This window comes from Loxodonta africana, chromosome X, assembly GCF_030014295.1.
Source record: "Loxodonta africana isolate mLoxAfr1 chromosome X, mLoxAfr1.hap2, whole genome shotgun sequence".
NCBI classification, from domain to species: Eukaryota; Metazoa; Chordata; class Mammalia; order Proboscidea; family Elephantidae; genus Loxodonta; species Loxodonta africana.
In genome coordinates this window covers 157942932-157956457 of record NC_087369.1, presented here as the reverse complement: position 1 = coordinate 157956457, position 13526 = coordinate 157942932, and the positions used below count along the sequence as shown (strand labels likewise).

Below are 13526 nucleotides of genomic sequence, written 5' to 3'. Positions count from 1 at the left end.
CACATACCTGGAGGTGAGAAGAATGAGGGGCTGATGATTTGCTGTTCTTGCAAAGCATTGCTCCAGCTAAGGTCCCTTTGATTGAAGGCTATTAAAGGCTAAGTAGCTAGATGGGGAGCCATAGTGGCACAGTGGTTAAGCGATTAGCTGCTAACCAAAAGGTTAGCACTTTGAATCCACCAGCTGCTCCTTGGAAACCCTGTGGGGCAGTTCTACTATGTCCCGTAGGGTCGCTATGAGTCTGAATCCACTTGATGGCAATGTGGTTTTAATGCTAGATGGACGTTCACGTTATTCAAATGTATTGTTAGTATCCCTCCTCCATTTTTTTTTTGAGACCAATCTATACTCAGAAATGCAAAAGAGTTGGAATTAAATTGGTAGCGGGGATGCAGTCATGTATACGGGGCTCTGGAAGGGCAGGTGTTCTTCACCAGAGGTCCTTGGAATTCTAGAGCAGAGCTGCCGAGTACAACTTTCCAGTGGTGAGCACTTGAGATGTGGCTAGCGTGACTGAGGAACTGAATTTTTATTTTAAATTTTGCCTTAAATCATCACGTGGGTCTTGTGCAGTTCTAAAAGATCCGTGGATGGCCTTGGAGATTTTGTAAACCTTATGAAATTATATGAATGTTTGTAGAGTTGGATATGGAGGTCTGTTTTTTGGGGAAGTGTGTCCACACCTTTCATCAGATTCTGAAAACCACCAGAAAGATGAAGAACTTCTGCTTTAGGACTTTGGTGAAAAGTAAGGCAAGGGAGTGAGTAAGTATGCCCTCTGGTAACCACTGCTGTTTCTACTTTCTTGTATTTTCCTGTCCTCAGCTATAGGTGACTCCCAGACTGTTAGATAAGTTGTCAGCTGCTGGAAGGGAGCGATGGCTGTGGCCCTGGGCTGTGCAATCCAGGCCTCCTTGAATCAGGGCTCCACGCTTAAAGAGTACGATACTGAGTGTGAAGTCTTCCGTCAGCGCTTCAGGCAGTTCCAATACCAACAGGCAGCCGGGCCTCGTGAAGCTTTCAACAGCCTCTGGGAGCTTTGCTCTCAGTGGTTGAAGCCAACGATCCATTCTAAGGAAGAAATCCTGGAGCTGCTAGTGTTGGAGCAATTCCTGACTATTCTGCCCTCAGAGATAGAGACCTGGGTGAGGCTGTACCGCCCAGAGAACAGAGAAAGAGTTCTGGCACTGGTAGAAGACTTACAGAGAGAACTTGAGATACCAGAGCAGCAGGTGAGAAAAGAAGGTGGGATCTCTGTTGTCAGAGAAAAAGAAGTAGCAGAGGCAGCTGGGGCCAGCTCAGATGTCTGGTCTTTGTGTTATCCTTCAGCCCCAAGTCCGTTTCACTTTTTCCTTCTTCCAGACTCAGCATATGAGTCAGTGGTTCTGAACTCTCAGACCCAAACCCGGCCTACAACCGTTACTTGGTACTGTCCCTTTAGGTATCCTGAAGTGAAATTCAGAGCAAATATAACCTGTATACATACATGCAACTAAAAAAAAGAAAAACCCGTTGCCGCCTAGTCAATTCTGATTCATAGTGTGACCCTATAGGACAGAGTAGGACTGCCCCATATGGTTTCCAAGGAGCACCTGGTGGATTCGAACTGCTGACCTTTTGGTTAGCAACCATAGGTCTTAACCACTACGCCACCAGGGTTTCCAATAAAAAAACATCAATTTAATATGTATTCCAGTGCCTTGGGGCCTAATTCAACCCAGGGCCTGTTTTTGTGCAGTCATGAGCTGGGAAGGGTTTTTACCTTTTTAAGTGTTTATTTAAAATAGATATATTTGACAGATTGAATCTGGCCCACAAAGACTGAAATATTTCCTGCCTGGCACTTTCCAGAAAAAAGCTGGATAACGCCTGAGTCAAGAAGATTCGAGCGGAAATCTAAAGCAACAGTAAAACAAAACAAAACAAAACAAAAAAACTAGCTTAGTATACACTGATGCCGTCAGTGTGAGTCGGAATCGACTAGACAGTAACGCCCACCACCAACAGTGTGTATGTCGGTATATACTTGTTTGAGCTTGACTCCGCTGTTAGACCTAATGAAGTTGTCAGATGCTTGCATGTGTGCATAGAATCACTGTGAATGCAACAGGCAGCAATTCAGGCGGATACAGCTCAAATACTATGATCACTGTTGCTGCTGGTCATGTGATTTTCCAAACAAGTCTTGGTAAAATTCTGAGCGAAAATAGTATAGCCTTCCTCTGGTTTTCACAGTAGTGCATTCCTCGAAAATTCAAGTTATGCTAAAAGTAAAAAGATATTTCTATTTATATGATGAAGAGAGTGAGGTTCTTGACAGGTCCTTTTTATCTATATGGATGCCTGAGAGGGAGAGTCCAAAGTTGTTTGGGATGTGCGACCATTGTGCATTGTGAATATTGTATCCCTGGCCCCCTAGACTCCAATAGCCACCACCTGCCATCACATCCAAGATGTCTCAGAGGGGTGGGGAAGGCAGTGTCCTCTGTTGAGAACCCCCCTGTGAAACCTCTGTCTGGGGAGGCTCCTGGCTGAGCCCAAGCCAGGATCTTTGGGAGAAGCACGCAGTGCTTCTAGGTGGGCGTATGGGGCGCTGCAGCATGTGGGTTGGTGGGGCTCTGCAGCAGCTGTGAGCATCAAGGCAGGTGTCCCGCCCTAACAGGGGTCTTCCGAAGTGCTCTGCTGCCCTAGGAAGGACGGAGTTTGTAGTTCCCCACCTTTCCGTCTCTTCTGGGATTTGCCAATTAATTTAGATTTTAGCATCGTATGGTCTAGACTTGTGCTGCCCAGTACAGTAGCTGCTAGCCACGTGTGGCTCCTGAGCACTTGAAATGTGACCAGTGCACACTGACGTATGTGTAAGTGTAAAATGCACAGCAGAACCCAAAGGCTTCAATATAAGATACCTCATTAATAATTTATATTAATTACATGTTGAATTGATGACGTTGTGGATATACTGGGTTAAGTAAAACATGCTATTAAGATTGACCTCTGCTGTTTCTTCCTATTGTTTTTGTATGGCCACTAGAAAATGTAAAATTACATGTTTGGCTCCCATTTTACCCCCAATGGGCAGTGCTGGTCTAGACGTCAGAGTGATGGGTTCTGTCATTTCCCCCAGGTCGGTAGGCAGGAAATGCTCTTGGAAGAACTGGTACCAGTGGGAACGGCACACATACCACCAAACGTCCAACTGGAGTCACCTGAGCTCCACGTCCTGGGACCTTCCCAGGAGGCCACCGTGGCAGAGGAGCGGATCCCACAGGCAGGGCCACAGTACTCGAGGGATGGCGATGATAGGGAATGCCAGCCCTTTTCCGAGCCAGGTAAGGCAAGGGGCTTATGTTGCTTCTTTTGTTTCTGTTCTGAGAGAGCAAGAGCTCTCCAGGGTTGGGCCTGGGGTTAGAAACAGTGAGCACCCAATGGAAATGGACCTGTCTGAGAAAGAGGAGGAGGAGCAAATGATCTCTGGGAATAGCAGGGAACAAAGCAGTTAGAGAAAATGGGATTAGGAACCCGTTAAGCTAAGGACCCTGCTCAGAAGATTCTGCATCAGGAATTTGATACAGGCAAACTGTGTGAAATTGGATACCCTGGCTAAGGACTCATTTCGGGCAGCAAATCTTAAACATTTGGATGTGTGATGTTGTGGATCCTAAGGGCTCTCTGTCACTCTTGGGTCCTCCTCACTTGCTTTTCTGTGATAAGAGCTTCAGCTTAATACTTGGAGGAATATACACTGTACTCAGAACCTTGAAAGGCACTTCACCGCTTACAAAGTTATGAAACCCCTTGCTGTTGAGTCGATTCCAACTCATAGCGACCCTATAGGCTTTCCCAGGAGAAGCTGGTAGATTCGGACTGCTGACTTTTTGGTTAGTAGTGGGGCTGTCAACCACCATGAAGGACACAGCTATATCATTAAATGAAAACCTTTGAGAATCGTGTTTCTCAAAGTGCAATAAATGGACTGCCAAGATTCAAATCTCCTGGGGTGTGTGTTTCACAAGGGCACAGGGAATAATCTCACCTCTCAGGGGAGACTCCTCCCTGTGTTTGGCGAGGAGGGCTTGATCCCTCCAGACCTAAGTAGAGCCTGTTGGAGACTGAATGGAAAGCACAAGATGCGATAGTGGAATAAAAAAGAAAAAAATTTAAAATCATTGAAGAATTCTATTGATTGTGAAACTTTGGATTGTATTCCCTGTGGGTATATATGTAATGAATATATATGAATATATGTAATGCATATGTGAATATATATGAATATATGTATATAGTCATTGCAAAAGATGGAACAAAGACAAGTATACCTTTTGCATTTCAGGAACACTTTCTGTTAACTAATAACTGACAAAATTGCATACCAATAAGCTAAATCCCTTTTTCAAACATGGCATGGTATAAATTAAAATATGACTGAGAACTGCATGTCTGTAAATCACTTTAACAGCCCCTTGAGAAAAGCTTTGCCAGACTTAGACTCCTGTCACTGGGAAAGGAACTAATGGAGATAATCAAAACAAGGTTGAATAGAGGCAATTCAAGGCAGCTACTGCAATATGAGGGTCTACACTTTGTTAAAATAATGAATTTGCCTTTGATGAGAGGATAAACAAATGAAACCTTCAAAGAGAGGTCAGAAGTGAAGGTCAGGTATCAGATAGTATTTGTTTATGCTATTAAAATAGGATTATCACTTTCCTCCTGATCTACAGGGAATACATGTAAGGTAGAAACAAGATCTTGGAAATATTGCAGGATGAAAACTCCTATCAGGTCAAGGAAATGTTGGAGATGAAAAAAACATATTCAGGAGTTTGCAGGGCTCACTAGCAGGCAACCTATAAAATGTAGAATAGAAAACAAATTTGCATAGTGAAAACAGCAAACTGTGAGAAGGAGCTGAGCTGAATGTTATGAAACCTGTGAAGAAATGCCTTTCTGCAGTGGAATGTGATCTAAGAAAGAGGTAAGCTTAAAAAAAAAAACCTTCATTTGAATTCAGACCAGACATTTCCAGATGCCAGAAGTAGATAATAATATTAACGTTTCCATAGGTGTAGTGGTTAAGAGTGGGACTGCTAACCAAAAGGTCAGCAGTTTGAATCTCCCAGCTGCTCTTTGGAAATCCTATGGGCAGTTCTGCTCTGTTCTATAGGGCTGCAATGGCAACAGGTAGGTGTGAAGTGGTATCTTCCTTGCGGGTTTATTTGCATTTTCCTAATGACAACTGATGGTGAGCACCTTTTCATGTGCTTATTGGCCATTTGTATTCTTATTTTGGAAAAATGTGTATTCAGTGTTGGGAAGTTTTGATTATTGATTCAGCCTCGTGTTTTAGGTCTATTGAGATTTTCTATTTGTTCTTGAGTCAATTTATGTAGTTTGTATTTTTTTAGGAAATTGTCCATTTCTTCTAGATTATCTAATTTGTTGGAGTATAGTTGTTCATAGCATTCTTTTACAATCCTTTTTATTTCTGTAAGGTTGATAGTAATGTCCCCAGTTTCCTTTCTGATTTTAGTTATTTATGTCTTCCCTTTTTTCCTTGTCAGTCTATCTGGAGATTTGTCAATTTTATTGATCTTTTTAAAGAACCAACTTTTGTTCTCCTTAATTTTCCCTATTGTTTTTTGTTCTTGTTCTCTACTTCATTTCTCTCTGCTCTAATCTTTATTATTTCCTATCCTTCCAGTACCCTTGGGCTTGGTTTGGTCTTCTGTTTCTAGTTCCTCAAGGTGTAAAGTTCATTTATCGATATGAGATCTTTCTTCTTTTTTAATGTTGGTGTTTACAGCTATAACTTTCTCTCTGGACACAACTGTCTTGGTTATCTAGTGCTGCTATAACCGAAATACCACAAGTGGATGGTTTTAATAAGGATAAGTTTATTCTGTCACAGTCTAGGAGGCTAGAAGTCCAAATTCAGGTCATCAGCTCAGGGGAAGGCTTTCCCTCTCTGCCGACTCTGGAGGAAGGTCCTTATCCACGTTCCCATGGTCTAGGAGCTTCTCTGCACAAGAACCTCAGGTCCTTGCTGCTTTCTTGGTGGTATGAGGTCCCCCTGTCTCTCTGCTCACTTCTCTCTTTTATATCCCAAAATAAATTGGCTCAAGACACAATCCAATCGTATAGATTGAATCCTGCTTCATTAACATAACTGCCGCCTATGCCCCCTCATTAACATCATAGAGGCAGGATTATAAAACATAAGAACATCACATCAGATGAGAAAATGATAGCCAATCATACAATGCTGGAAATGATGGCCTAGCCAAATTGATACAGATCTTTTTGGGGAACACAAGTCAATTCATGACACTGCCTTCCCTGCATCCCATAAGTTTTGATATGTTGTACTTTCATTTTCATTCATTTCCATGTATTTTCTAATTTCTCCTGTGATTTTTTTCTTTGACCCACTGGTCGTTTAATGGTCTGTTGTTTAATTTACATTTATTTGTGAATTTTTCATTTTTCTTCCTTTTATTGATTTCTGGTTTCATCCATTGTGTTTGGAGAAGATATTTTATATGATTTCAATCTTTTTAAAATTATTAAGACTTGCTTTGTGACCTAACATATGATCTGTCCTGGGGAATGATCCATGTGACTGGAGAAGAGCGTATATTGTGCTGTTTTTGGGTAGAATGTTTTATATATATCTGGTGGATCTGGTTGATTTATAGTGTTGTTCAGTTCCTCTAGTTCCTTATTGATCTTCTTTCTAGATGTTATGTCTGTTATTGAAACTGGTATATTGTGCACTTCCTATATTTTTATATAGTGTTCTGAAGTTAAAATTTTCCTTCAGATTAACATTAGCCAAATTAATGTTCTAATATTATTTTAATAATGATATTAATATTTAAAGATTGTCATATGTATACCTCTTGAATCTGTATTTTCCAAACTTATGCCAGAGATAAGGAAGAGGGAGGGATGTGGAAAGAGGATTCAAACTACAACTCCTCTGAATAAGGAGAGAGGTAGTAGGGGACAGGGAGAGAGAAATTTTCCTTGAATTTCAAATCAATACCCTTCTGAACTTGAGCTGAATCAAAAATGTGAAGACAGTTTTTGCTGGTTGCCAACCCAGTTTAGTTACCATTTTAATCTGAACATTTCTTAGCTGAGTTTTGGAGCCCTGGTGGTGCAGTGGTTAAAGAGTTTTCTGCTGCTAACTAAAAGGTTGGCAGTTTGAACCCACCAGCGGCTCCACAGGAGAAAGATGTGGCAGGCTGCTTCCGTAAAGATTATAGCCTTGGAAATCCTATGAGACAGTTCTACTCTGTCCTATAGGGTTGCTATGTTTTTGGAGTTGACTCAACGGCAGTGGGTTTTTAACTGAAATTATTCCAGTAGACCATTTCAAAGCTACCACTTCTGCCTCTCTCTCTTCACTTGGTACTGAAGAACACAGTGTTTCTCAGTTTTAATATGCCAAAGCTTTAGGTCAAATTTACTTCATTTTTTTCCTAACCTAAATAGTTGATTATCAAAATAGATATAGAACTAATGCAGTGCATTGATATCAACACGGAATCGATTTACTCCACTTCCATAGATATTGGAAAAGTTCTCTGAGTTGAAGAGGAAAGGATCTTCCCTTCATTTTGGTTTTGTTCTTACAGTTATAAAAACAATTGTCAGGGCCTCCAGATGAAGTAAACCTAATGGTGGAGGTTTAGATACGGAGAGACTATTTTCTAAGAAATCACCCTGAATTGCAGAGAAACCAGTAGTAACTCAAACCATCATGGCCCCATCTCTCTTTTGGCCAGAATATCCGATACCAAACCCTGACCTGAGCTTCCCATTGGAATATAGACAAGAAGATCCATGGGTGAAGGAATTACAGAGCTCTGAAGGAGTAAAACAATTAGGTTTCTCCAAGATAGGTAAGTAACTGCTAATTGAATAGTCGACAAGAAAGAAAAGAAAAATTCAGCTTTAATCAGAGTAATGAACTTTGAGATTCTGTGTAGTGTTTTCTATCTTCCCACTAGTGGTTTACTCTAACACTTTTTATTTTCCTTGGAACACTGTGGCATCTGAAATATCTATTTCTTCTCTCAGATTTTGATATTGGGAGAGAAAATGAAGATTCGTCAGAACAGAATAAACTAGAGAATACATGTGCATTTATTTTTCCTTTTGAGGAGAATATTCTTCGTGGTCCCACTTTACAAAAAGTCTGTGGACAGTTAGAAAATCAATGGGGAAATTCCCCAAAGGAGTTACAGTTATCAAAGCTTTTAGATGATCAGAAACACTCTCCAGGAGAGAAATGTGAGAGCAACAACGCGGAAAAACCTCTCAGTCTTGGACCCCATCAACAAAAGAATGCAGGAAAGGAACCTCACCGATGTTCTCAGTGTGGAAAATGTTTTGCTCGGAAGTCACAACTTAATGGGCACCAGAAAATTCATTCAGGAGAGGAACGTCACAAGTGCCCTGAATGTGGGAAAAGCTTCCTTCGTAATTCAGACTTGTGCAGGCACAAACGATCTCATACAGGGGAGAGGCCCTATGAATGTACGATATGCAAAAAGCGATTCACTCGAAGGTCACACCTTACAGGGCACCAGAGAGCCCATTCTGAAGGAGCAGCATTTAAATGCCTTGAGTGCAGGAAAAGCTTTTGTTATGGACCAAGCCTTAAAAGACATCTGAAAACTCATACAGGTGAAAAACCTCATAAGTGTTGTACTTGTGGGAAAGGCTTTATTGAACAGTCAGCTCTTACTTTGCACCAGAGAACTCACACTGGAGAGAAACCTTTTAAATGTAATTACTGTGAGAAAAGCTTTAGACATAAGCCAACTCTAGCTATTCACTTAAGAATTCATACAGGGGAGAAGCCATACAAGTGTAGCCATTGTTCTAAAGTCTTCAGACAGAGATCAGGCCTTATTATGCACCAAGTCTCTCACTTTAGACAACAATTCTCTAAGAAATGTTGAGGGAAACAGGTCCTATAGAAAGTGAAGCTAACTCATAAAAGTCTTAACCTCCAACAGCTTGTTTGTCTTCAGCGAAAAGTTTTGTTTGAGCTATAGGAACAGCTCCCCCCCGCCTTTTAAACCCATCTTCCAAGGCATATGAGTTCTAGAGTATCCACCTACTTTTGCAACTGTCCTAGAGTTGATTTGTTATGTCTCTAGAGCTCTTATTTCTTCATTGCAATGAAAATTTTTGTGCCCCAAGCCAACCATATCATAGGTGTAATTGTAAAACATATAAATGATGACATTCCTCTCAGGTCTGCAGTCAATATAACATATTCCCAGTAACCGTAGATGTGACCAATTGATGTGAATCTATGTATTATTTTAATTAAGTGTGACTGTATATGTCCTTCTTGTTTCAATCTCATTAACTAATAGTTTGAACAATTTAGAAGTGCATCCCTGAACTAGCAATAAGCACTGCAGTTGACTCCCCCTACTCCAAGTCAGGGTCAGTTTACTCCTTGCAGCCATGGTGCTGTGTTTATTCATTACTTTTCAGCATTTAACACAGTCCATTTTAGCTTGTAGGATTACTTGCAATTATAATACAAGCTGCAACCCCCCAGTCCATATCATAAACACACGTGACTGGGTTTGTGTAGGATCGAGAACATCTATTCGTATCTTCATCTGTTAGCCCCCAAGAAACCTACTGCTGTCAAGTTGATTCGAAGTCATGGCGACCTCATGTGTTACGGAGTAGAACTACTGCATAAGGTTTTCTTGACTGGAATCTTTACAAAAGCAGATCGCCAGGCCTTTCTTCCACAGCACCATTGGGTGGGTTCAAACCACCAACCTTTAGCTTAGTCAAGTGCAAACCATATGTGGCACCCAGGGTCATCCATTAATTACTGTGCCCTGTACATACTGAAGGGGAGCTCTGGTAGTGCAGTGGTTAAGTGCTCAGCTGCTAACCAAAAGGTCAGCAGTTTGAATCCACCAGTCACTCCGTGGGCGAAAAATATGGCAGTCTGCTTCTGTAAAAATTTACAGCCTTAGAAACCCTATGGGGGCAGTTCTACTGTGTCCTACAGGGTCACTATGATTCAGAATTTGCTCGACAGCAATGGGTTTGGTTTTGGTTTGGTATATACTAAGCTTTAATAGATATCTGCAGCATTGGATCTAGAAACATATGAAATATTTCTTGAAAATGAGTAACATAGAATGTTGTATAGTTATGCCCGGTTATACTTTTGAGTATTTCAAAAAGATAAGGGCAAAAAACCTACCCATCTCATAAGTACTATGAAGGGCAAAAAAGCGCTCACCTGATAATACTCTCAAAGCTTTCCACAAATGTTTGTATATTGTATTTTCATTCTTTGTTGCTTAATGATACAAGCATTTAAGTTTGTGAATTTTCGTCCAAGTCTAGCTTTGGTCACATTCCATAATTTTATACACACACACACACACGCACACACACACACACGAAGCCAAGTTGCTGTTGAGTCAGTTCTGACTCATGGTGACCCCATGTGTGTCAGAGTAGAACTGTGCTCATAGGGTTTTCAATGGCTGATATTTGGAAGTAGATTGCCAGGCCTTTCTTCCGAGGTGCCTCAGGTTAGCAACTGAGTAGGTTACCATTTGCACCACCCAGGGACACATACACACTCTCTATGTATATATGTTTGTATATCTATGTATGTATAATGTTCTTATTATTGATGATTTCAAGATCATTTATTGTTGCAATTTTCATTGTATTCTCTTTGACCCAAGAGTTAGACAATGCTGACATTACTATATTGTGATTAGAAATATCAAACTTCTTAACACGTGCTTTTGCCAATCTGTGCTTTTATGAGATACTATTCTTTCCTACTAGAATACCTGCCCCCATCTTTCATCCCCTTGTACTAAGCCTAGTATATTCCTTTTTACCCTTGAGACCCAGTTTAAGGGTCATGTCTACTGGGAAGTCCTTTTTTTTCCTTCCAAATTTGATTTAAATATGGTCTTTCTGCCCTAATGCATTCTTTAATAAACTCTCTAGTAGCACTTTTCCCAAACTGTAATTGCTAGTTTACACGTCTGCCTCCATTTACAGTATGCTGTTTTGTACTCAGTGATTATGTTTGCATCCTCGGCACTAGTCCCAGAACCTGGCTCATAGCAAGAACGTGGAAAATGTTTTAAAGAAATTAACATCCAGCGCTTCTCAGGCCCCTGTACCGTTAAATCCAAAAAGACCAATTGAACCATCTTTGTTTTCAAAACAATTTGTGGAGGCCAGTATTTTTCGATTTAGTTTTATGAGACTTTCTACTTGTTGCTATCTTATTCAAGTTGGATGATTAATAGGTGGCACTGCTATTGAAGTACATATGAAACTGACTTATACTGTTTATTCATTCGCTGTGACCTCGAAGTCGTCTACTGTGAGGTTCCAGAAGGCAGGGATGACATTTCATGAATTGTTTCACGCCTAGTGCCTGGCACACACAGGAGAATGTTTACTGAATAAATACACATACACGTACACACATCCTTGTTTGTCTAATTTCCCTCTTGTAAAAGAGCTGAGAATATTTCTCTTTTTTTGTCATATATCTTGGGTCCCTTCTCCTTTGCATCACCTCAGTCACCTGTTTTCACATTTATCCTCTTCAGCTGTTTCTGAATTTCCCGTGTAGTCATTCGGAGGAAATATTTGCAAAACCTTTATATGATAATTTCTCTGCTGTAATGTCCCTAATATATAAACATCTCTAAGAAAAGGAAAGTTGCTGAGTCTCACTAACAGTTACAGAAATGCCAGACTAAGTTATGAGACTGCGTTTCACTTGTCAGATGGGCAGAGATGTCAAAAATTGGTAGTCTTCCCATCCTTACCAATATTGGCAACCTACTGCTGACAGTGAAAATTAGTACGTTAGAACCGATGGATAATTTCATGATATTCTTGTAAAATGGTAAATATTAAAACTGGTGATTGTTGCACAGCTCTGTACCTTTACTAAAAAATTCATTGAATTGTACTGTTATGAAGGAGAATGTTATGATGTGAAAATTATACCTCAATAAAGTTATTTTAGAAATGTTTACAATGCATGTGCTTTGACTTAAAAATTCTACTTCTATGGATGCATACTATAGAAAATGTTTTTTCACCTGAAAAAGGAAGTTGCAGGATAGTATAGAGGGCCCTCATCTCCAGATTAGTTTGATGAAGAAATGTGTGTTTGACACTACTCAGATAAGTCATTCATTCTCAGATGACTGTGCCCCAACGTCCAAGCAGAACCAAGCCCAGCCTGAGTTTTGAGGCCCTGGTGGAAGCTCGGCTACTAACCAAAATGTGGACAGCTCGAATCCACCAGCCGCTCCTTGGAAACCCTATTTAGGCAGTTGTACTCTGTCCTACAGGGTCGCTATGAGTCGGAATCGACTTTACGGTAATGGGTTTTTTGTTGTTTTTTAATGAAAGCAAAAGCTAGGGTGGTCCACAATACCTCAGAAAAAAAAATACCTAAGGTACCATCTAATAGTCGACAGGAAGCCCTTACTCAGAGGAGATCCTTGAACTCTACCCTGGGGAGTTGGGTGCCGAGGCAAAGGGAGAGAGGAAAGTCCCTGAGCCACTGAAGTGCAGGGGCTAGACCCCGGGAGCCAGAGCCTGGCTCACCTCTAGTCTATGGGCAGGTTGCTCACCACCTCCGAGATCTGGCGTCAGGCCCTTCCCGCGGAACCCCACAGCCCGGCCCCTCTACTCTGGGGGCGCACACATGAGCCTCAAGCAGCAGCAATTTCCCGAGGCCCACCTAGGTTCACCCTAGCCCTTGGTGGCAGGAGCCATGACACCCACATGTCCACCCAGTGCATCTCAGTGGCAGATGCTGGATCGCAGTGCCCCCTTTGGCTGACGAGGGTGAGAGGCGGAGCCAGGGGCCCTCGGCAAGCGCTGGCTCCCCAGGTGGCTCCTGAGGTGTGTGCAGGCCGTGGCGGTGTCACTAGTGAGGGCCACTGACTAGTGGTTGGCGCGCAGAGGCTGAGGTGGAGAAGCAGGCAGTGCGCGTCCAGAGCGCCTGCTGTGAACTGAAGGATGCAGGCAGGTGGCGAGTGCACGGGCCTGGAGCACACTCTCGCGTGGTACCCAGGCCAGTCCTGACGGCGGACCAAGCTCCGCTACGTACCCAGGCCGCAGGTCTTCTTGTACAGAGGGCGAATGCCCGGGAGAAGGAGTGGCCACAACAGCCCAGGCGCTAGAAAGGTACCCACTGCAACCTCTTCTCCCTCCACTCAAGGGCCTGAACATATGTACACTCTAACTCGAAGCCCTGGTAGCGCAGTGGTTAAGTGCTACAGCTGCTAACCAAAGGGTCAGCAGTTCAAATCCACCAGGTGCTGCTCGGAAACTGTATGGGCCAGTTCTACCCTGTCCTGTAGGGTCGCTATGAGTCGGAATGGACTGGACGGCAACCGTTTTTAACCCTCGGTCAGAGGAATCCTGGTGGCTGCAGTGGTTAAAGTCTTGGCTGCTAAGCTAAAGGTTGG

General features: G+C 42.1%; 1 protein-coding gene across 1 annotated transcript; it reads left to right on the top strand.

The window, feature by feature from the left end:
* Positions 1–431: 431 nt before the first annotated feature.
* On the top strand, positions 432–9034 carry LOC135228890 (zinc finger protein 449-like). Its single transcript, XM_064278129.1, has 4 exons — positions 432–1232; positions 3125–3329; positions 7791–7907; positions 8086–9034. Exons 1-4 carry the CDS (start codon positions 879–881, stop codon positions 8970–8972), a joined length of 1563 nt encoding a protein of 520 aa, XP_064134199.1. The 5' UTR covers positions 432–878; the 3' UTR covers positions 8973–9034.
* Positions 9035–13526: the final 4492 nt, after the last annotated feature.

Bases quoted from the DNA above. Each gene is read 5' to 3' on its own strand.
- LOC135228890 (XM_064278129.1), top strand. From the start codon at position 879: ATGGCTGTGGCCCTGGGCTGTGCAATCCAGGCCTCCTTGAATCAGGGC. The intron at 3,330-7,790 runs GTAAGGCAAGGG...TCTTTTGGCCAG, and splicing joins CCAGCCCTTTTCCGAGCCAG to AATATCCGATACCAAACCCT. The intron at 7,908-8,085 runs GTAAGTAACTGC...TTCTTCTCTCAG, and splicing joins ATTAGGTTTCTCCAAGATAG to ATTTTGATATTGGGAGAGAA.